The sequence below is a fragment of the Conger conger genome, chromosome 1 (genome assembly GCF_963514075.1).
Source record: "Conger conger chromosome 1, fConCon1.1, whole genome shotgun sequence".
NCBI lineage: Eukaryota > Metazoa > Chordata > Actinopteri > Anguilliformes > Congridae > Conger > Conger conger.
Window position 1 is genome coordinate 26,903,763 of NC_083760.1, and position 15,594 is coordinate 26,919,356.

At 41.0% G+C, this 15,594-nt stretch overlaps 1 protein-coding gene across 2 annotated transcripts; it reads left to right on the forward strand.

The window, feature by feature from the left end:
• The first annotated feature begins 740 nt into the window (after positions 1-740).
• crls1 (cardiolipin synthase 1) lies at positions 741-7,195 on the forward strand. Of its 2 annotated transcripts, XM_061250830.1 has the most exons (7): positions 741-1,855; positions 2,085-2,222; positions 3,575-3,704; positions 4,880-4,965; positions 5,339-5,407; positions 5,572-5,663; positions 6,586-7,195. In XM_061250830.1, exons 1-7 carry the CDS (start codon positions 1,181-1,183, stop codon positions 6,674-6,676), a joined length of 1,281 nt encoding a protein of 426 aa, XP_061106814.1. In that variant the 5' UTR covers positions 741-1,180; the 3' UTR covers positions 6,677-7,195. The 2 variants fall into 2 exon arrangements, with proteins under 2 accessions (XP_061106814.1, XP_061106822.1); XM_061250838.1 differs by lacking the exons at positions 741-1,855; positions 2,085-2,222; positions 3,575-3,704 and adding an exon at positions 3,735-4,388.
• Positions 7,196-15,594: the final 8,399 nt, after the last annotated feature.

Here is a 15,594-nt window from a genome sequence, read left to right on the forward strand (position 1 = left end):
TTGCATATTTGTCACACTGAATGTTTTCAGATCTTTCTGCAAAATGTAATATTATAGACAATGGGAAACTGAGTTAACGCTAAACACATTTTCTATCATTATTTCATTCATGAATATGAGAATGGACATGAGGACCAGAGTTGTGCCCATGGAAGCCACTATGAGCCTGATAAATTAGAGGAAAAAAAACGGTTATAGTCATTGGCTAAACCTTAGGCTCACCAAAATAAACTGCTTGGAACATCATTAAGAAGAGAGAACTGGTGAGCTCAATAATTGTAAAGGACCTGGTAGGTTAACAAAAACCTGATAACTGAAAAATTACTATAGAGAAGAAAATCCACCGAACGCCTGTCCAACATATCAAAATCACTCTTGTGACACAATGTATTTTAAATGAAAGAATGGTTGTGAGGTTAAAATTCGGACTTTCAGCTTGAATATACAGGTATTTACATCCACATCCTGTGAACCAAGTAGGATTTTCGGACTTAGCCTACTATACAATGGCTGATGTGAAAAAATAAAATACACCCCTTTCAGTTCTTTATACATTAGGCTAAGATATTACCCTCTAGTTCTTGCCAAGTTCATTTGTTTTTGCAAGAATAAGTGCCGACATTTATAAAGAAAATACTTTAATAGATTGTATTAAATGAATTATAAGATGTTACTGTCCCATAATGCACCTGTGGTCTGACTTGAGACTGCTACTACCTTCTACATTACATTTTGTTATTTTCCGTGTCAAAGTCCTAGCCTATTTATTCTCGTTGTTAATATTAACAGACTATGTGAATCTAATCGCCTGCTAATAATCAGTAGGGTCAATCGAGCTATACGTTTTGCAGTTAAAATTTACCAGTTGGAAAGATAAACCGCAATCGGGGAGGATTGAAAACATGAATATAAGGCGGAAATTGCTTCTATGGTGCTGAATTGTACTGTCGTAAAGTCGAAACGGAATGCGGCAATGTGGCGCACGTTTGGAAGTGGGACGTTCTTGTATATCTCGATGAGTGGGACAGAAGTGCTTCGGAATTGGAAATTGAGAAATATGACGGGCAAAAAATAAAGAAACATATCAAATGTTGATCCCGGGGGAGGGGGGAGTTAGTAAAGGTGTTGCAGGTTACATTAACACTACGACAACTAGCTAACGGTTAGATTGGTGGTTGCGATGTTGCTGGCAGTTTGCAAAAACAACTTGATAACTTGTGCGAAAGGGCACGTACTCTCTTTTACAAAGAGTTCTACCGCGTCTACAGCAGTTGCTCCGTGTTCAAATGTTTGGAAAGAAGCTGCAACATCCTGGGGGCAGAAAACATCAGCGAGGTTTTTGCTAACAGAGAAGAAATGGTTTCAGAGATTAAAAACATCGTTCTGTTCTTTGGGACAGTGGCCCAGTTTAATGCACTTTCCTGCTGACAAACTACGTGGTCGCAGATCAACTATTAATACTTGGATTATTGATGGATTTGGGAAGTGCCGTTCTACACCCGTAGTGTCCACACTTGTACAGTCAGCACAACCTGGGAGTGTCTGTCAAACTCAGGAAAGGAAAACCCATTGCAATAGCATACACGTAAGTGCAGTCCTTAGGTCAAGGAGAAGAACCCTAAACCATGCACCGCTTTCGCTGGATTTGAGACATGTGTTGCATGTCTGTGAAGCACCTCTGAATCCAGCTGTGCTTCAACAAGAACGCAGAGGCTATAGTAACCTTTCCCCTGAAAAGCCCTCGTCTGACGGAGAGGTCGATTCTAAGCAGGACTCAGCAAGGGAAAATGGCACACCCACGCAAGGAAACTCCCCACCAGCTGCTAATGAAGGATTGTTTCATTTTAAAGAGTTGGTAAGTGTACTCTGCGAATACTATTGAAAATAGGTTGGAACTGATTTATTTAGGAAAATGACCAATCTGAACGCTATTCCATTGCCAAGGTCAAATATAAACGTTTGTTAGGAAATATACAGTGTCTTAATACTTTTTATTATTTAACATCAGTCATTGCCATCATCTGACGAAACAGGTTTGTAATTTGTTCGTTTGTTTGTTTGTTTGTTTGTTTGTTTGTTTTTAGTATGAGAATCCGTGGACAATTCCAAATTTCCTGTGTATAGCCAGGATCGCGCTCTCACCGTTTCTTGGGTACTTGATCGTGGAACAGTATTTTCACATCTCTTTGGGCCTTTTTGCTCTCGCTGGAGCAACTGATTTGGTGAGTTATTGTGCAGTTCTCAATTATGTACTAATGAGACATGTGTTAATGATTTCATGAATGGTAGATTCCAGCGCCTAGATGTTACAGGTCAAGATTGCCCCAAAGACATGACTTGAATTGTAATAATTGTACTTTGCAAACTTAGGCCTACTTCGTATTGTTCATAACTAAACTTGGAAGAAATGATCCAGTGACTGTATCTTTTAGGCTGATATTACATCTTGTTATTGGGAAGTCCATCTTGGCCTTGCAAACCCAAGTGTAATGTACTCAACTAATTCTATATTGTGTCATTCCATGTGAAAACAGCCAATTTTAGAAAAACCTCCCGCCTCATAGTCTTCGATTTTCTTGCAATTGACTATATTTGTTGCTCATTATAAATTATGAAAGACTGAAAAGATTTTTCTGTGAATTCTACTTAGGTATGCTACTGAGTTATGCATCTTTACAAAACATAAATAATAGCAAAACATACACTTGCAAATTAGAATTTAATTTTAGAGCATTTTCAGCAGCCTGTAAATCCTGTTCTAATAAAGGTATCATCACCAAAATTGATTCAGGAAATGTCTTGGACATTTCTGTTTGCTCTAAACCTGAAAAGATAGAGCATGTAGCGTAGTGGTTAAGGTAAATGACTGGGACACGCAAGGTCGGTGGTTCTAATCCCGTTGTAGCCACAATAAGATCCGCACAGCCATTGGGCCCTTGAACAAGGCCCTTAACCCTGCATTGCTCCTGGGGAGGATTGTCGCCTGCTTAGTCTAATCAACTGTACGTCGCTCTGGATAAGAAAATTTGGGTTTGAAGTATTTTAGGAAGTGTTTTGGATAATTGTATACATGACGATGTACAAATAACAGGATTCATAGACTAGAAGGTACGTTTGTGAAACTGACATTCACTGAAGTTGGCACCAGCCACAAACGGACACAACTTCAGCTTCCTAAATGGCTATGTGGGATAAGTAGCCGCAAGCAGCAAGTTATATATTTAATAAAGCTATAGTAGGGCTGTCTCTAGGCGTAAAGTTAATTTTGCTGCGAAAATGTTTTCTAAAACATTTCTTTCAAATTCAAGGAAAAATCTTTCATAACTGATATAAAACAATGTGTATTCCCATTTACAATTAAATCTTAAGAACATAAGGTGGGAGGCATTGGTTCACTTGGTATGGAATGACTCTATTGGTTGAAAAGTAATTAAACAGACCTTATTTTTATAACTCAATGTATTAAATGTGTACTTTGATATCAGATGTTAGGCTGGTTTCTGCCAAAGAGCCTCCTGGGCATTGACCCAGGTAGTTGCATTGTGGGATATGTTATCATGTGTTGTGTTTACAGCTGGATGGTTATATCGCACGCAACTGGCCCAATCAAAAGTCTGCATTAGGCAGTGCTCTCGATCCATTGGCTGACAAAATCCTCATCAGTGTGCTGTACATCAGTCTGACCTATGCCCATCTCATCCCAGGTAAGACTTTAGTCCGAAATGAGTATTTGCCTGGGAGAGATTGATGGACTGGCAATGTTCTTCAAATAATAAATGGCCAACTTAGTCACGTTCCAGTTGTGTGCTTCAAGATTCAAAGTAGTCTGTTACTTTATGTTTTCTGCCAGAGCCTGTTTCTTTATGTTTTCTGCCAGAAGGTAAACGTGTGTGGCCAGTTTTCTCTGAGAACTGAGGACCGAGATTCTGACCCACTTCTGAAATCTGTCCAGAAAGATTTAGTAGTCAACTGCATTAAAAGCTGAAGTTAGTCTAAAAGTTAGTCTAAAAAAATAGGTCATTCTAAAGGTCATTCACAACTTGTTCTGTGGTGAGCATGAAAGTCAAATTATAATTTCTCAAAGATAAAGTTTGCACTGAGAAAGTCATTTTGCTGTTTCTTGAGCAATTGCTCAAATATCTTGCTTACGAAGATTAGGTTAGAGTTTGCTTATTATTAAGAACAGGAATCTAAATTATTATTCTCATGAGGGTTCTCACCAGGGTTCCAGTTGATATGCAGTACATAAAAGTGCTTAATACTTCCTCTCCTCTGATGTACGGCTAAAACATTTTTTTTAAACCCTGATAGGAATAGGGCCAAGTTGGCAGGTGGAAAGCTGAATTTGTCACACGTCCCTCCCCCAATGCATATCTGCAGTGACCAAGGCAAATGAGGCTAGGGTGCCCTCACATGGTGATACATGGAAGTCAGCATTTACCATCGAGTGTGCCACAGCACTCTGGTGTGAAACCTGTGTGCTGTGTGGGGAGAAAATTTAATTAAAATAAAACATTTAAAAATGTAAATAAGTTCAAACGAATTTAAAGAACCTTAAATGAAAAAAATCCCATTCAGAAAACCAAAAGAAATGTCATTCAAATGCATATTGCTTATGGAAAACCCTGTAAGAACATTTAGGCCTTCTGTTGACATGTCACATCAGTGACAGTACCTACTCGCTTCTGAAAGTCGTGTGCCATGAGATTTGGAATTTGGAAAGAAGGAAAAAGGTTGGGAGATGCTGGTCTAAATTACCTTCCTGTTTAAGGCTTTATTTGAATGTTCATCATTCAAATTGATCACTTTATGATGTGGGTGTTGGTTTTGATTATAGTCCTAATTCACAAGAGGCTGATGTTGACTGTGTGTTTTACAGCACCGCTCACAGCGTTGGTTATTTCCCGTGATGTGGCTCTGATTGCGGCAGTCTTCTACGTTCGCTACAAAACGGTCCCACCTCCCGTAAGTATACCGATAAACTAATACATTTAAGTTGTAGTGTATTAGCCCTAACTAATGGGATTTTATGGAAAGAAATGCCACTTAGGGAAAGAAATGCCAAAATGCCAGCAGTTTGAGCCGGAACAGATTTTGCTATCAGCAAGTTTGTGCCCTGAGTTTGAACCAGTGTGCTAACCAGCTTCTGGTAAGACCTGAAATAGCCCAAACAGCTATGTGCTCAGGGGTATTTTGTATATGTGTGGAATTTCATGTGTGGGAGGCTTTTGTAGTCTCCGGGAGTGTTATTTACATGTCTGGAATTATGCCTACCGGGGTTTATAGTCTCGTGTGATTTCTGTGCATTTGTGAAAATGTGTCCTCTTATAACCCACAGATAACTCTCAGCAAATTCTTCAACCCTTGCTATGCCACAGCCCAACTGAAGCCTACACTAATCAGCAAGGTAAAGGATTTGTTTCATTTGGACCTGCCATCATCTCAAAAACTCCATTAAAGCATACAGTAAAGTATACCAAAGTATATGCCAATACTATTAGTCAATGAATATACATCAGCAAATAAATTGCTAGCCTGTTTGAAGGGTGTGGCTTTTGTATTGATTGACAGGTGAACACGGCGATTCAGCTGGTCCTGGTGGCAGCCTCATTGGCCGCTCCTGTGTTCCACTACACAGACAGCGTGTTCCTCCAGGCACTCTGGTGAGTACCAACATGTTAAAACATACGTGTGTTCAAGACAACAAATATTTGCGGCAAACTATGTTTGCCGCAAACACTTACTGTTGAACAATTTTAAATGGACATTCCATTTAGTTTTCCATCAAAGCCTTTTTAATACATTTTAATATATAACCGATGCGACTTAGGTCTTATAATGCCAGCTAGCTGATTTGCTGCTTGCCTGTGATTTATATTTAAAGGTGAGAACAAATGTTTTATGTGTATTATAACAACCAAATAATTGTCTTTTATAAAATAACTTTTATTCTCTCAGAATTTTCCCTATCAGCAGCCATTTTTCTTTGCCGTGCATGACCTTTTCAAACTATTAGCTAACGTTTGCTGTCTTGAACGCATGTCAGGAGTTCCGACACACTCTTCTCAAAGCCCACTAAGGAGTGGTCAAATATAATGTTTTGAATTGACTTTCAGTTACCGATGCACACTATAGCTAATACTTCAGCTGTGGTGGGCATTTGTACACAGTAAAATGCCTAGTGTTAATCAACTTCAACAGTTTTTATGTGAGTGCAATAGGAACCATGTGCATGTCCACTGTTATTTTCAAGAGTTATTTTATGGCTTCACCTTTTACTATGTATGACAACGGATCGCTGGCTGTAAATCAGTTGTGCTAAAATTCTCAATGTATGCAAGTATGTTATTAATTGATGCTAACTACTGTTTTTTAAACTATTTGCTTAAAATTTTCCTTTCCATTTTGTAAAATAATTTCAAGGCTTAGTTCTTGTTACCTTTGAATGAATCTACAGCAATATGTTAGCAGTCTTTTTACAAATACAGGTGAAATGTTTGAAATGCATGTACATGTAGATAAGAGCTTGCATTCAACCAAATAAGAGTTTATTAAGTAAAAATCATGTACTGATGGTGTTTGCAGGTTTATCACGGCGGTGACGACCACGGCTTCAGGTTATAGCTACTACCATTATGGAAAAAAGACTGTTGAAGTTTTGAACAACACAAAGTGACATTGCCATGGAAATGGCAGCAACTCTGGGGGGGTACAGCAGAGGGCAGCCGACTTTGGATAATCAAGTTGTGTAAATACTCCAAACAGATTTGGAATTTAATTCCGTCATTGAATATCTGAATGTCCTTTTTCAGTGTAAATGGAATTGATACATTAGGGAATGTGGATTTTAAGGGTATTTTCATAATCTTAGACACGATGCTTCTCTGAACTGGTCAAGGCAGAACATTACCGACTGTAAAACAATTTTATATCACAGTGAATCAAATGTAAACAAACAACTGATGTGAATAATAAAAAAAAATGTGGAAAATTATTTTATTTTTTCTTCATACAATACAGCAAAACACAGACTTTACCTCTGACAGAGGTAATATACTGTGCATTTTCTTTGACTGAGATAACAATGAGCACATCAACATGTTTTTTTTTATTTTGTCATTTTGGGATCAGAATGTTCTGGACATTAACAATGCTTTTTAACTTTATTGCATATTTAAATAAAATGTAAAATTAAGTTTCATGGGTGTACTCACTGGCCAGTCCCTATTGAGACAAAATGAGTGTTGGTCTTATGTCTTTGCTTAAACTCAAACCAGAAAGAAAAACATCAGTCATGAATCCCCATGGTGTGCAACGAGAAACTGAACAGTCCAAAACTTTCAGATGGACAAAATAAAATCCAGGATGCCTCAAGATTATTAAATCAGGTTAAATGGTCTCTTCTTGTCTTTCCCTCTAGGTTTAGATTCTTACATGTTGTAATAATGATGTATAAAAGGGATTGTAGATATTATTACACAGTGGTTACTTTTTTAATATAAGCACACCCCATAGGGCCCAATATGGAGCTAAAATACAATGCTCTATAACATGTAAATGTTCTGCTAATACTATTAAGGTTCACTAATCATTTGTTCTAAAGAGAATTCTTCAGGAGTCACTTTAAAAAAAATACGATTGCAAGCACTGCTCAATATATACTCTTTATTAGGAACATTTTTACTTTATTACACCTACTTACAGTGGTGTGAAAAAGTGTTTGGCCTCCTTCCTGATTTCTTTCTTTTTTTAATTATTATTATTATTATTATTTATTTTATTTTTTTTGCATGTTTGTCACACTTAAATGTTTCAGATCAAACAAATTGAAATATTAGTCAAAGTAAACACAAAATGCAGTTTTTAAAAGAAAGTTTTTATTATTATGGGAGAAAAAAAAAATCCAAACCTACATGGCCTTGTGTGAAAAAGTGATTGCCCCCTGGTTGGGCCACCCTTAGCAGCAACAACTGCAATCAAGCGTTTGTGATAACTTGCAATGTGTCTCTTACAGCGCTGTGGAGGAATTTTGGCCCACTCATCTTTGCAGAATTGTTGTATTTCAGCCACATTGGAGAGTTTTCGAGCATTAACCGCCTTTTTAAGGTCATGCCACAGCATCTCAATAGGATTCAGGTCAGGACTTTGACTAGGCCACTCCAAAGTCTTCATTTTGTTTTTCTTCAGCCATTCAGAGGTGGACTTGCTGGTGTGTTTTGGATCATTGTCCTGCTGCAGGACCCAAGTTTGTTTCAGCTTGAGGTCACGAACAGATGGCTGGACATTCTCCTTCCTTGGTAGACAGCAGAATTCATGGTTCCATTTATCACAGCAAGTCTTCCAGGTCCTGAAGCAGCAAAACAGCCCCAGGCCATCACACTACCACCACCATATTTTACTGTTGGTATGATGTTCTTTTTCTGAAATGCGGTGTTACTTTTACGCCAGATGTAATGGGACACACACATTACATTACATTACATTATTGGCATTTGGCAGGCGCTCTTATCCAGAGCGACTTACAACAAAGTGCATACCCATAACCAGGGATAAGTTCGCTGAAAGACCCTAGAGGGAAGTACAATTTCAACTGCTACCTGTACAACAAAGAGAAGGACGAGGGCCTTTTTTTTTTTTTAGAACAAAGAAACAAACAAACAGAGCAAAAGTGACCAAAGTTAACTATCCAAACACTGCTTACCTATCCAACTAAAAATACCGATACACAAAGCAAGTCACAGAGACAACAATTAAGGTTCACAGGGAGGTAGGGAGGGATGGGGAGAGGTGCTGCTTGAAGAGGTGTGTCTTCAGCTTGCGCTTGAAGGTGGGGAGAGATTCTACAGTTCTGACCTCAATGGGGAGTTTGTTCCACCACCGTGGCCAGAACAGACAGTATTCGTGAGCGTGATGTGGAGGTTCGGAGAGGGGGAGGTGCCAAGCGGCCTGTGGAGGCTGAACGAAGAGGTCTGGCAGGGGTGTAGGGTCTGATGATTTTTTGTAGATAAACTGGGGAAGACCCCTTAACTGCTTGGAAGGCTAGCACCAAAGTTTTGAATTTGATGCGAGCCATGACAGGCAGCCAGTGGAGGGAAGTAAGCAGGGGGGTGACGTGTGAGTATTTGGGAAGGTTGAAGACCAGACGAGCTGCTGCATTCTGGATGAGTTGGAGAGGTCTGATGGCAGACGCTGGGAGGCCAGCCAAGAGGGAATTGCAGTAGTCCAGGCGGGACAGAACCATCGCTTGGACCAGGAGCTGGGTCGAGTAGGGGGTGAGAAAGGGGCGGATTCTCTGTATGTTGTATAGGAAGAACCTGCATGACCGGGTCACCGCCACAATGTTCTCGGAGAGGGACAGTCTGCTGTCCATCACCACGCCGAGGTTCCTTGCACTGGGTGACGGCGTGAGTGTGGTATCCCCGAGGGAAATGGAGAGATCCAGATGGGGAGAGGTTTTAGCAGGGATGAATATAATTTCAGTCTTGCCTGAGTTGAGCTTTAGATGGTGGTTGTCCATCCAGCTCTGGACGTCCCTCAGGCAAGCAGAGATACGGGCTGAAACCTGCGTATCAGACGGCGGGAACGAGACGAAGAGTTGGGTATCGTCCGCGTAGCAGTGGTAGGATAGCCCATGTGCAGTGATCACAGGGCCAAGGGAGCGAGTGTAAAGAGAAAAAAGAAGCGGGCCTAGGACTGAGCCCTGGGGAACTCCTGTGGCGATGGGCCGAGGTGTCGATACCGAACCAGCCCAGGCAACCTGGAAGGAGCAACCAGAGAGGTAGGACTCAATCCAGTCCAGGGCTGTGCCACAGATGCCCGTTGCTGACAGGGCAGACAGGAGGATGGAGTGATCCACAGTGTCGAAGGCAGCAGAGAGATCTAGAAGAATGAGGACAGAGGAGAGGGAGGCTGCTCATGCGGCATGGAGTGACTCACTGACGGAGAGGAGCGCAGTCTCTGTCGAGTGGCCCGATCTGAAGCCAGACTGATGGGGGTCTAGCAGGTTGTTGTTAGAAAAGAAAGAAGAAAGTTGAGTAGAAGCGGCTCGTTCTATAGTTTTAGAAAGGAAAGGAAGAAGAGATACCGGGCGGTAGTTCTGGATCATGGAGGGATCCAGAGTAGGCTTTTTTAGCAGCGGAGTGATGTGGGCCCTCTTGGAGGATGCCGGAAAACAGCCGGAAGACAGGGAGGAGTTGACAAGGGAGGTGACAAATGGGAGAATGTCAGGTGTGATAGTTTGGAGAAGAGAAGAGGGGATAGGGTCAAGGGCACAGGTTGTAGGGCGGTGGCAGAGCAGGAGTTGAGAAACATCAGAGTCTGTAAGGGGGGAGAAAGTGGAAATGGAAGGGATGGCCCTAGAGGGGGGGAAGGGCACAATGAGGGGGGCGGTGGTTGTAAAGGATCTACGGATGACTGTGACCTCCTCATCGAAGAAATCAGCAAAGTCATCAGCAGCAAAGGAGGACTGAGGAGGAGGAGGCAGTACATTGAGGAGAGAGGAGAAAATAGAGAAAAGTTTCCCGGGGGTTAGAACCGGAGTTCTGAATTTGTGTTCTAAAGTATTTTGCTTTGGCGGCAGTGACAGCGGAAGAGAATGCCGCCAGGAGAGACTGGTAAGTCGTGAGGTCTGAAGCGTCTCTGGATTTCCCCCACAGTCCAAAAATCACTTTTTCACACAGGCCCATGTAGGTTTGGATTTTTTTTCTCCCTTAATAATAAAAACCTTCATTTAAAAACTGCATTTTGTGTTTACTTGTGTTGTCTTTGACTAATATTTAAATTTGTTTGATGATCTGAAACATTTAAGTGTGACAAACATGCAAAAAAATAAGAAATCAGGAAGGGGGCAAACACTTTTTCACAACACTGTATTTATGCGATTATCTAATCAGCCAATTGTGTGGCAGCAGTGCAATGCATGCAATCATGTAGATATGGGTCAGGAGCATCAGTTAATGTTCATATCAACCATCAGAATGGAAAAAAATTTGATCTAAGTGACTTTGACTGTGGAATGATTGTTGGTGGCAGACAGGGTGGTTTGAGTATCTCAGAAACTGCTCATCTAGGATTTTCATGAACACTAGTCTCTAGAGTTTACAAAGAATGGTGCAAAAAACAAAAAGAAAACCAGTGAGCAGCAGTTCTGCGGGCATTGTTAATAGAGAGGTCAGAAGAGAATAGCCAGACTGGTCAAAGCTGACAGGATGATGACAGTGACGCAAATAACCACACAGTGGTATGCAGAAGAGCACCTCTGAACACACAATACATTATAACTCTTAAGTGGATAGGCTACAGCAGCAGAAGTCTAAAAAAGAAGTAATAAATACCTAATAAAGTGCTCGGTGAGTGTACATACACATTATAAAACACGCATGCGGAACGCTTTAGCAATTAGCATCAACAGTTGTTATCCAGTGTAACATATTTTAATAAGTATACAACTGCTGTGCCTGTTCTGATTGGGTTGAAGTGTAAAACAGCAGTGACCTCTGTGGAAGCTGACCCTCCAACTACTGTTTAAAAATTCCTGCGTCTATATGCAGGAATACTTGAAATGTAAAGAGGAAAATGTAATGAGGCCCTCATTACAAATAAAATTATTAAAGTGTAATTAGTAATATGATATGTAGGATTAGGCTACTCAAAAGCAAATCTAATTAGGATTACTTAGTTTCATTAGCCAAGTATATTCTAGAATAAATATGTTTGCAAAATATATTATTTTGTGTTTTTCTGGCAAAACTGTTTCTTTCAATGTGTAGCTACAGTAAATACTAATTGTTCATCCTCCTGTGTAGGTAATGTGCTTGTCAGTCCGTGTGAGAAACAGGTGGCCTCTGTCTCATGTTAATGTGAGAGATGTAAACAAGTTAATGGGTATTTAATTTACATCCTTAATCTGGAGTTTTCCCAAGATGTATTTGGAAGGCATTTTATTTCATATATCATTAAGTAACTCTCCCTCTTTCATGCAGACTTCTATTTCTTGGCAATACTCAACCTTACACAGTAAACCTCTGTGTATGTTTCTTTTATCCTCTGTCTTGGGAGAAAAATGTATGTTGGAAGATTCCAGAAGCACCATCTTTAAGTGCATGGAAAAGTTTAATGATGGAAAATGTTACGCTTGAAAAGAGGTGTTCCAACCTGAAGCTCACATTATTTTAAAATATATGGATGAAAGAAACTGAACGTTCATAGTTCTATGAATGTACCAGTTTCTTGCAATTTATTATATTAGCATATTTTATAAATATTTATGGGCAAATCAACTGTTGAATGAAAATAGTCTTTAGCTACCTCAAACAATATTGTATAAATGTGATCAGTTGAAAAAGGAATAAAAAAATAGGTAATATAGGTTAAGCTCTTAGGAAAGTAATGGCACAAATGTAAATTTACAAAACAGAAGCACTTTTGTGTGTACTACCCGCTTGCATGGTACATACTACCACACATTGCAGGTACGTTTGGGAGCAAGTCCTATACCTTTAATATGCCTGCTGTCTCCTGCGGGTGGCAGTATGCTGGGTTGGGGATGGAGACTAGGCTGGTGTTGCGCTGGTTTTGCAGCGGTGGTTTCCTGCACTGGCGGAACAGGCAGACGGCCAGCACCAGCGCCAACACTGCCAAACCCACCACCGCTGCCCCCAGGGCGAAGGTGACCACGGCTACACCCCTGGAGGTGGTGAGCTCCGTACACAGCTCGGGTGAGGAGCCCGCAAGGTTTTTGGCCACCACGCACACCGTGTACCCCCGGTTCTCCTGCAGTCCCGTCAGCCTAAACCTCCTGAAGGTCCGGTCGAGGTCGTGGCTGGTCAGAGCCCCGCCCGTTTTCTCCCGCTCCCTCAGCTCGTACCCGGAGACGGAGGAGTACGGTGCGCACCAACGGACTTCGGCCGAGTTGTCCGTGACATCCTGGGTGCTCAGGGTGGTGGGTCGCCCCGGAGCGACCGAGTTGGGGGTCAGGCCTGGGCACAAGCAGGTTCCCTGGGACACCTCCAGGCAGGGCATCTGCAGGTGTTCACAGGGATCGTGCGTGCATCTGGGCATGTCCCCTCTGATTTTTGGCTTGCCTTCCTCCTCTATGTTCGTCTCTTTGCCGTTTTCTTTGTGGCCGTTTATTTTATCTACTGCCAGAGTGAGAGCAGGTTTCGTGTTGGTTGCTACTGTGGTCAACCCAGCAGTTAAGCTGGTTGCTGCTGTGGTCGATGTGACATTCGTGTCAGTCACTGCTGTGGTGAGTTTGCTGGTCATGTTGGTTGCTGTTGTGGTCAAGTTGGCATTCTTATTGGTAACCGCTGTGGTGGGTATGCTGGTTCTGTCGGTTGCTGTTGTGGTCAAGCTGGCATTCCCATTGTTCAATGCTGTGGAGAGTATGGCGGTTGTGTTGGTTGCTTCTGTGGACAACGTGGTGTTTCTATCAGACTCTGCTGGGGTAAGCGTGACACCCATATTGTTTACTGCAGTGGGAGAGTTCACCCACTCCAGTGATGTAGTCCTTGATGGGGTTGCAATGGTTGGAGGGGTGGATGTCCCTGAATCTTGATGACTGCAATCAGACAGAGCAAGCCTGCTTTTTCACATGCAACATGTCAATGAATGCCATTGTCTCATCTCTTCCTGTTATCTTCTAATCTCTATTGTCTCTCTATTGTTACTACAATCAGCACACCACTTTTAAAGATGGGACTAATAGCACACTAACAATATACATTAAAACTAAGAACAGCTCTCTGTAGATGTTATATCAATACTACAGACCATTAAACTAACATAACATTTAGTACACTGAGACCGTAGATAAGTAGCACACTACACTACTTAGTGTGCTTACACTGCAGCCTCCATCACCACACTGCCCAAATATGCTGAATTCCTGACTGAATATCTTCAGTGATTTGCCTCAAAGTTTTCAATAACTTTGATCAATAATTGGTACACTTTATTCTTCAGATGAACAGGTCTTACCTTACAACTTCAGTAATGGAGAGAGGTGTGCTGCTTGAGATATTTTCATATTGAGATGTCTCATTTCTTAGAATCGAAGAACCACTGGAGTCTGTAGTATATGAGAAGTAGATTAGGTCTACCTTTCTGCAGAACACAGACAACAATTGAACTATTGATTAGAATAGAACATTGTTACAATAGCTTCATAGTTTTCAGTTCATGTGCAATACCTGCATGATATTTGCCAGACCCCACATATCAACCCCAACCTGTGTGTAGGGTTTTGTAAATTATCTCCAGAAAGTTGATAATTTAGAAAATTCTGTATCTCACCATTGCGAAATGCGGCCTTGGGGTAAAATTGAGCTATGATCAGCCTGAAATACCAGCTACCAGCTACTAGTTGTTTCGAAACATAGCTTCAGCTGCTTAAGCTGTTTTTTTCAGCAGGGGGAACCAATTATGAATAAATAGTCAGTGACCCCTTTATTGAGCAGACCTGTACACTAGCTTGTTAATACAATAATTTCAGTAGCAAATCACGTGGCAGCAACTGAACGCATAAAAACATGCAGACGTGGAAACTCATCTCAGAAACCCTCATGGGATTTTCGCGCACAATAGCCAGCAGAGAATGGTGCAAAAAAACAAAAAAACATCCAGTGAGCAGCAGTTCTGGAGGGCAAAAACACTTTGTTAATGAGAGAGGTCAGAGGAGAAGGGTCAGACTGGTCGAAGGTGACAGAAACGCAAATAACCACACCTCGGCAACAGCAAGGTTTTGGTGATTCTGTGTGTGACCAGGCCTTGAGGGAACTTTAAAAGTCAAAGTGGTCTTGAAGTTTCAGTTTGGCTCGTGTTGGCCCCCAACATTATTAACAGGTACCTGGCAGGTTGATGGTGACAGTGTCGATGCTGGAGAAGGAAAATTGTGGGATTTGTTCATCGCCCAGTTGACAGCCTCCCTTCCGGAAGATGCTGAGGGTGAGAATGCAAATGAGGAGCAGGGACATAGTGTTTCTTTCTCTGTACAGGAAAAAAAATAGTTTGATATGAAATAACTTTACTCTGGAATTCAGTCTTTTAAAAGTCTATGCAAAAAGACCACAGTCACACGTTGCAAATCTTAAAATACTGACTTAAAACATAACTATTTTAGATAGTCAATATAAAATAAAAGTAAATATAAATATTTACTGAGCAGTGCGTTCAAGGAGTAATGAACTGAAGAAAATGACAAATTCTAAGCGTTTGTTAGAACATACATGCAGTGAGGGAAATAACAGGATGCTCTCAAAAAACACTCTTATCCAGTGCAAATTACAATGAGAAGAAGTTAAGAGCAACAGTACTTCTATTTGGCAGACTACCATTCATAAGTGAACTTGAAGTGTTCAGAATGGAAACGTCATTTTAGACTTGTGTTCTTGTGTTTATAAATGATGTAGCCTACTATACATCAAAAGGAAATTGTATTTTCCTGTTCCTAAATTTGGAAGAGTTACACATCTTTATCTTGTGGCAAATGAACACTTTAAAACACACACGAAAAAGCAATTTGACAGGTTCTTTAAGATATCTTTAATGTTCTGCCCCTGAACTTCAAATAGATCAGATGAGCAAGATTCCTAACTG